The sequence below is a fragment of the Pongo pygmaeus genome, chromosome 10 (assembly GCF_028885625.2).
Source record: "Pongo pygmaeus isolate AG05252 chromosome 10, NHGRI_mPonPyg2-v2.0_pri, whole genome shotgun sequence".
NCBI classification, from domain to species: domain Eukaryota; kingdom Metazoa; phylum Chordata; class Mammalia; order Primates; family Hominidae; genus Pongo; species Pongo pygmaeus.
In genome coordinates, this window is record NC_072383.2 from 119,950,445 (window position 1) to 119,959,103 (window position 8,659).

Sequence of the window (8,659 nt, forward strand, 5' to 3'; positions counted from 1 at the left end):
GGCTGTGTTGAATTTACAAGTTAAGATGCATGGGGTTCCGCCTGGCACGGTGGCTCACTCCTGTAATCCCAGCACTTTGGGAGGCCAAGGCGGGTGGATCAACTGAGGTCAGGAGTTCAAGACTAGCCTGACCAACATGGTGAAACCCCATCTCTACTAAAAATACAAAATTAGCTGGGCATGGTGGTGCATGCCTATAATCCCAGCTACTCAGGAGGCTGAGGCAGGAGAATCATTTGAACCTGGGAGGCGGAGGTTGCAGTGAGCCAAGATCGCGCCATTGCACTCCAGCCTGGGCAACAAGAGTGAACTCCATCTCAAAAAAAAAAAAAAAAAAAAAAGCATGGGGTTCCATTTCTGATTTACCTTTAGACTCAGAAATCATTCATTCTTGGTTAATGAGAGTTTTGAGCCAGCTTGTTCAATAGTCTATCATTTGGCAAATAGGAATTACAGTTGCTTTTAGATAGGCAATTCTTGATAATTCTGTACAAAAATGAGTAAACTTTTAAACGATCTTTTCCTAGACATTAAAGTATGTGTCCTTTGTGGATGAATCCCACATTAGGATGGTGAACCAGCAGCTACTAGGGAGAAGTCTGCAAGATGTCAAGGGCGAAGAAGTCCCAGTAAGTTAAATCATTTTGTCTTTTTTTTCTTTAAGAAAATTTACTGTTAAATATAAACACATCTAGAAACTTGTACAAATCAAAACTGATGGATTTTAACAAAGTAAACATACTCATGTAACCGGCACTCAGATTAAACAATTGAAAATTACTAGCAGGAATCCCTTTTATGCCCCCCTCCAATCACTACCCTCTCTTTCTCTTTTTTTAATTTTTAAAATTTGGCCTGGCATGGTGGCTCACACCTGCAATCCCGGCACTTTGGGAGGCCAAGGCGGGTGGATCACTTGAGGTCAGGAGTTCGAGACCAACCTGGCCAGCATGGTGAAACCCCGTCTCTACTAAAAATACAAAAATTAGCCAGGTGGTGTGGTGGCACACATGTAATCCCAGCTACTCAGAAGGCTGAGGCAGGACAATTGCTTGAACCCAGGAGGTGGAGGTTGCAGTGAGCCGAGATTGTGCCATTGCACTCCAGCCTGGGTGACAGAGCAAGACTCCGTCTCAAAAAAAAAAAGAAAAAAATGTATATTTTTAAATTACAAACGAGGTCTCACTATGTTGCCCAGGCTGGTCTCAAGCAGTCCTCCCACCTCAGCTGTACCAAGCCCACCAACTGCCCTCTCTTAAAAGTAGTCATTATCCTGTTTCCAAAGATTAATTTTACTTCTGCTAGAATTTTCTAAAAACTGAATCATATAGTGTGTAAGCGGTATATACTCGGTTGAGTGTCTGGCTTCCTTTACTCAACATTATTTTTGTGAGAGTTGTTCACGATGCCATGTATAGTTCATTCTCATTGTATAATTCTGTTTTATAAATATCCAACTTATTCAGCCATCCTACTGTTGATGGACATTTGGGTAGTGTCCAGTTTGGGGCTAATGCCAATAACGCTGCTATGCTCAACATATGGCACTCTACTGGGCAGTTACCTAAGAGTGGAATTGCTGAGTCATAAGGCAGACATATGTTCAGTTTTAGGAGATACTAACAAACAGTGCTGAAAAATGGTTGTTCACATTCACATTCTCCCCAGGAGTTCTGGTTGCTGGGCATCTTCAATTTCCTAGGGCTGAATTACCACAAACTAAGTGGCTTAAAACAACAGAAATGGCCAGGCATGGTGGCTCATGCCTGTAATCTCAGCACTTTGGGAGGCTGAGGCGGGCAGATCACCTGAGGTTGGGAGTTTGAGACCAGCCTGACCAACATGGAGAAACCCCATCTCTACTAAAAATACAAAAAAATAGCCAGGCATGGTGGCGGGCGCTTGTAGTCCCAGCTACTCAGGAGGCTGAGGCAGGAGGATGGCATGAACCCAGGAGGCAGAGCTTGCAGTGAGCCAAGATCATGCCACTTTGAGAGGCCAAGGTGGGCAGATCACCTGAGGTCAGGAGTTCGAGAACAGCCTGGCCAACATGGCGAAACCCTGTCTCTATTAAAAACACAAAAATTAGCCCAGGCATGGTGGTGCACACCTGTAATCCCAGCTACTTGGGAGGCTGAGGTGGGAGAATTGCTTGAACCTGGGAGGCAGAGGCTGCAGTTAGCTGAGATCATGCCACTGCACTCTAGCCTGGGCAACAGAACAAGCTCCATCTAAAAAAAAAAAAAAGTTTTTTCAGCTCTTTTTGAAATATCAATGAGTTTTCTTCTTTTTTTCTGTTAGGTGAATTGTACTGATTGATTTTCAAATATTAAGCCAACCTTGCATTCCTGAAGTAAACTCAATTTGAATGGGTTGTACTATTCTTTGTATTTATTGCTGAATTCCATTCACTAATATTTATGATTTTTACATCTCTTCTTGAGAAAGACTGACCAAAGTGTTTCCATTCTTGTAATGTTCTTGTTGGATTTGTGTATGAAGTGAACTACAGTCATGCGTCGCTTAATGATGGGGATATGTTCTGAAAAATGCATCAGTAGGTGATTCTGTGGTTGTTTGAATATCATAGACTCTATTTACACAAACCTAAATGGAATAGCCTATTTTACTTAGGTTATATGGTGTAGTCTATTGCTCCTAGGCTGCAAACCTGTATAGCATGTTACTGTATTGAATACTATAAGCAACTGTAACAGAATGGTAAGATTTGTATATCTAAATATAGAAAAGGTACAGTGAAAATATGATATAAAAGCTTAAAAATGGTACATCTGCATAGGGCACTTACCATGAATGGAGCTTGTAGGACTGAAAGTTGCTCTGGGTGAGTCAGTGAGTGAGTGGTGAGTGAATGTGAAAGCCTAGCACTACAGTAGACTTCATGAACACTGTACACTTAGGCTACACTAAATTTGCTTCAAAATATTTATCTTTCTTCAATAATAAATTAATCTTAGCTTACTGTGACTTTTTTACTTTATAAATTTTTAAATTTTTTAAACTTTGTACAGTGGTATAAAAATATTTTCTTTCTCACCGGGTGTGGTGGCTCACACCTGTAATCCCAGCACTTTGGGAGGCTGAGGCGGGCGGATCACAAGGTCAGGAGATTGAGACCATCCTGGCCAACATGGTGAAACCCTGTCTCTACTAAAAATACAAAAAAATAGCCAGGCGTGGTGGCGGGCGCCTGTAATCCCAGCTACCCGGGAGGCTGAGGCAGGAGAATGGCGTGAACCCGGGAGGCAGAGCTTGCAGTAAGCTGAAATCGTGCCACTGCACTCCAGCCTGGGTGACAGAACAAGACTCCATCTCAAAAAAAAAAAAAGTTTATTTCTCTATATCCTTATTCTATATACTTTTGTCTATTTTTAACATTTTTTATTTTTATTTTTACTTTTTAAACATTTTTGTTAAAAACCAAGTCACGGCTGGGTGCCGTGGCTCACTCTTGTAATCCCAGCACTTTGGGAGGCTGAGGTGAGTGGATCACTCGAGGTCAGGAGTTCAACACCAGCCTGGCCAATTTGGTGAAACTCCGTCTCTACTAAAAATATAAAAATTAGCAGAGCATGGTGGTGCGCACCTGTAGTCCCAGCTACTCGGGAGGCTGAGGCAGAAGAATCGCTTGAACGCAGGAGGCGGAAGTTGCAGTAAGCCAAGATCATGCCACTGCACTCCAGCCTGGGAGACAGAGCAAGACTCTGTCTGAAAAAAAAAAAAAAAAAAAAAAAATCACACATACACACAAACCATTTCCGATAGTGCTAAGTCCTGTGAAGAATGTGGAATACCATGGTGTGATAAGGGAATCATGTAGGAGAAAAGCTGCTAGATAGGGTGGTCAGGACAAGAGGTGACATCTCAACAGAGGCCTGGCTTTTCTGAATTTCACTTTCCAAAATCTGTAAAATAGGCCAGGTGCAGTGGCTCATGCCTGTAATCCCAGCACTTTGGGAGGCTGAGGCAGGTGGATCATCTGAGGTCAGAAGTTCCAAACCAGCCTGGCCAACATGTTGAAATCCCGTTTCTACTAGAAATATCTAAGAATTAGCTGAGCATGGTGGTGTGCACCTGTAATCCCAGCTACTTAGGAGGCTAAGGCATGAAAATTGCTTGAACCTGGGAGGTGGAGGTTGCAGTGAGCCGAGATCACACGACTGCGCTACAGCCTAGGCGACAGAGTGAGACCTTCTCTCAAAAATAAAAATTAAAAAAAAAAAATCTGTAAAATAGAGACAAGGATACATTATCTCACAAGCATCTTCAAAGGCTTGAATGAGGCAATGCTTCAGAACACATGCATGGTCCTGATATCTACACCTAATAAATGATGGCTACTATAACTCATGTAATATTAAATGTAACTTTATAAGTTAATAAAATTAAAGAACCTAGAAGCTGAGGGCTTGTCATTGCTAATAGGTTTGGAAACTTGCTTTTTCAGAGACCTGCGATGGACTTCACAGATTTGTCCAAGCTGCCCCTGGCCCTCCATGACACACCCCCAATTCCTGGACAACCAGAGGAGATACAGCTGCTTAGAAAAGAGGCGACTCCTAGATCCAGGGATAGCCCCGTCTGGTGCCAATGTGGAAGCTGCCTCCCATCCCAACTCCCTGAGAGCCGCAGGTGCCTGGAGGAGCTGTGCTGCCGGAAAAAGCCGGGGGCCTGCATCACCACCTCAGAGCTGTTCCGGAAGCTGGTCCTGTCCAGACACGTCCTGCAGTTCCTCGTGCTCTACCAGGAGCCCTTGCTGGCACTGGATGTGGATTCCACCAACAGCCGGCTGCGGCACTGTGCCTACAGGTGCTACGCCACCTGGCGCTTCGGCTCCCAGGACATGGCTGACTTTGCCATCCTGCCCAGCTGCTGCCGCTGGAGGATCCGGAAAGAGTTTCCCAAGAGTGAAGGGCAGTACAGTGGCTTCAAGAGTCCTTACTGAAGCCAGGCGCGGTGGCTCACGTCTGTAATCCCAGCCCTTTGGGAGGCCGAGGCAGGCCAATCACCTGAGGTCGGGAGTTGGAGACCCGCCTGGCTAACAAGGCGAAATCCTGTCCGTACTAAAAATGCAAAAATCAGCCAGACATGATGGCATGCACCTGTAATCCCAGCTACTCGGGAGGCTGAGACACGAGAATCACTTGAACCCGGGAGGCAGAGGTTGTAGTGAGCCGAGACTGTGCCACTGCACTCCAGCCTGGGAGGCACAGCAAACTGTCTCAGAGGAAAAAAAAAAAAAAAGAGTTCTTACCGATAGCAGGGGCTGCAGTACCCATATTAACATGACCTTTACCAACAACTTGCACTTCACCTGCAAAGCTCTGTGGCCACATTTTCAGCCAAAGGGAAATGTGCTTTCATCTTCTGTAGCTCTCTGTGACTGAGAGCAAAGTGACCTGGTTAAACAAACCAGAATCCCTCTGCATGGACTGAGAGCAAAGAGATTCAGATGTAAGTCTCAACTCTGTCCCCAGGAAGTTGTGTGACCCTAGGCCTCTCACCTCTGTGCCTCTGTCTCCTCATTGCCCAACTACTATCTCAGAGATATTGTGAGGAAAAATTGAGACACTGCACATGAACTGTCTTTTAATGTGTAAAGATCTACATGAATGCAAAACATTTCATTATGAGGTCAGACTAGGATAATATCCAACGAAAAACAAACCCTTTTCATCCTGGTTGGAGAATGTGGAAGACTAAAGGTGGCCACAAATTCTTTGACACTCCAGTCCACCAAGACCTAAGGGTTTTATCTCCTCCCCTTGAGTATGGGTGGCTCTGATTGCTTTATCCAAAAGTGGAAGTGACATTGTGTCAGTTTCAGATCCTGGTCTTAAGAGGCTGACAGCTTCTACTTCCTGTCCCTTGGAACTCTTGCTATCGGGGAAGCCAGATGCCATTTAAAAGTCTGCCTATCCTGGCCAGGTGTGGTGGCTCACACCTGTAATCCCAGTACTTTGGGAGACGAAGGCGGGTGGATCACTTAAAGTCAGGAGTCCGAGACCAGATTCGCCAACATGGTGAAACCATATCTCTAATAAAAATACAAAAATTAGCTGGGCGTGGTGCGGGCACCTGTAGTCCTAGCTATCAAGAGGCTGAGACAGGAGAAACACTTGAACTTGGGAAGTGGAGGTTGCATTGATCTGAGATGGTGCCACTGCACTCCAGGCTGGGTGACAGAGCGAGACTCCATCTCAAAAAAAAAAAAAAAAGAAAAGAAAAGTCTGCCTATCCTGAGACTGCCCTGCTGTGAGGAAGCCCAAGCAGCCATGTGGACAGTGCCTGACCAGCCCCAGCTTTCAAGCCATCCAAACCCAGTCACCAAACATGAGAGAGAAGAAGCCTTCACGTGATTCTGGACTCTACTAACATATGACTGATACTGCATGATACATCCCAAGTGAGAACTGCCCCATAAATCCAGAAAACCACATTGCTATCTTAAGTCCCTAAGTTTTGGGCTTGTTTGTTCCACAGCAACAGGTAACTGGAACAGAGGGCAAGCCTGACGAATGGGCACACAGACTCAGCCCATACCTTCCCTGGTTCTAATGTTCTTAGGGAGCCCGGACCAACCCTGGAAGCCTCAGGAACTTAGGTTTCCACTGGACAGTTCTAGAAGGGCTATAGACCAAATCAGGTAACTCACCAGACCAGCCTTGGAATCTATCAAATCTAACTGCTGAGCTACCCAATGCATTCCAGTCCTCATCACAATTCTTTGACTGAAGGCCGGGAGCAGTGGCTCACGCCTGTAATCCCAGCACTTTGGGAGGCTGAGGCGGGTGGATCACCTGAGGTCAGCAGTTCGAGATCAGCCTGGCCAACATGGTGAGACCCTGTCTCTACTAAGAATACAAAAATTAGGTGGGTGTGGTGGCGGGCGCCTGTAATCCCAGCTACTTGGGAGGCTGAGGCAGGAGAATCTCTTGAACCAGGAAGGCGGAGGTTGCAACAAGCCAAGATAGTGCCACTGCACTCCAGCCTGGATGACAGAGCAAGACTCTGTCTCAAACAACAACAACAACAACAAAACAATTCTATGACTGAAAGTGACTAAAAAGCTGCCTTTATGCCATTAACACCCTGTACTTTGCAGCCAGTCAGAACTGAAGCAGTCTGGGTGCTAGCTGCTTCAAAAGCAACCCACGCCACACCTTTGCCATTTCCATACATCAACTGCTGAGAATATGAAAATGCACAGTGACAGGTTTTAGGATCCTGCTTCAGGATTTCCTTTTCCTGGTTTGGTCACTAGAGTTGGCTATTTAACTGTTTCTAAACAACAGCCATTTTATCAAATAGTTTAGAGACCACTATTAAATATTGTGACTGATGAAGGATCTGTGAATTTTTTAATACATATTCTAAGAGTTACCATTTTGATACCTTTTAAAAACCAGCAGCTTTCTACTATATTCATGTAAAACAGCACGAATAAAACCGTTTTTTGATACAGGGTTTTACCTGGCTTTAAACTCAGGAACCAAGTTAATTATGCCAGATCGAACTTTGATTTTTACTACCTTTTCAAAGATATTTTTAGAAGTGGATTATTATATATGATTTCTTTAGAGCTGACATTTCTTTACTTCACGAATTCTATGTCACTGTTACAGGTTTCCATTCTGATGGCCTCTGGGCCTTTGTACCTTTGTTTTTGGTGCCTTATTCCTAGTATGTTTCTATCACCTTAATGAGGCCGCAGATGGAGTCAGAATGTGAAATTACAAATAATCACTGGATCCATCTACTGTTTTCCATCACCTTCCCCACTGATGCTCTGGGCGCGAGAGTGATGTGTCACTTCAACGGTGTGTAATATGTCAGACACGTCCTACAATAACAGGCATCATATTTGTATTCTTATTTTTAGTTTACTGTAGAAAATAATGTCATCGCCAAAGGTGATGAGAGTCACGTTTTGTAGGATCTGTTTTCTTATACTTAAAGACAAACTTCCGTTATGGTAATTGCCAGTATTCATGGCTTCCTCTCTGTGTCAGAAGAGAAGGGATCTGCTTTCTCTTGGCTGATTTCACATAGTATTGGTAATAGACTTGCATTTCTCTTTCTAAAGGGGAGTAACTTTAAACCCTTCCTGATTTTAGCCTGGCAATGTAAGTGTCCTTAATGTGACTGTTTTGATAATTAAAAATGTGTATAATTTATTTAAATCTTCATTTCCTTTCTTTTCAGAAGGTCCCCAAATCACAGTTAACTCATTCATTGATGCATTCATTCAACAACTATTCAATGAGGCACTCTCTAGAGACCAAGGATAAATAAGGTTGCCAGTCTCATAGAGATATGAGGAGATGGAAATTAATCAAATAATTCAAGCAAATGGAATCTTGCAACTTGGGCTGAGTATTATGGTGAAAAGGCAAATGATGGCATGAGAGCTTATAGTAGGGGAATTTGGCCTATTTGGGGAGATCAGCCTACCTGAGGAAGGAATGTTTTAGCTAAAATCTGAAGGATGAGTATTACTTAACTAGTGAATGGGGGAGGAAAGAGCATTCTAGGCAGAGAACAGTATGTGCAAAGGTCCTGGGTCAGGAAAAGCACAGCAGGTTTATAGAACTTAAAGGAGACCTGTATGACTGTGCCATAAACAGTACAGGGAAGT

General features: G+C 44.0%; 1 protein-coding gene across 1 annotated transcript in view; it reads left to right on the plus strand.

Annotated features, from left to right (window-relative positions):
• The window catches only part of P2RX7 (purinergic receptor P2X 7), a 56,450-nt gene extending 48,252 nt beyond the window's left edge, over nt 1–8,198 (plus strand). Inside the window, exons 12-13 of the mRNA XM_054444658.2 lie at nt 528–629; nt 4,469–8,198. Coding sequence (XP_054300633.1) covers nt 528–629; nt 4,469–4,966 — 600 coding nt within the window. The 3' untranslated portion in view covers nt 4,967–8,198. The remainder of the gene's footprint in view (nt 1–527; nt 630–4,468) is intronic.
• The last annotated feature ends 461 nt before the right edge of the window (nt 8,199–8,659 follow it).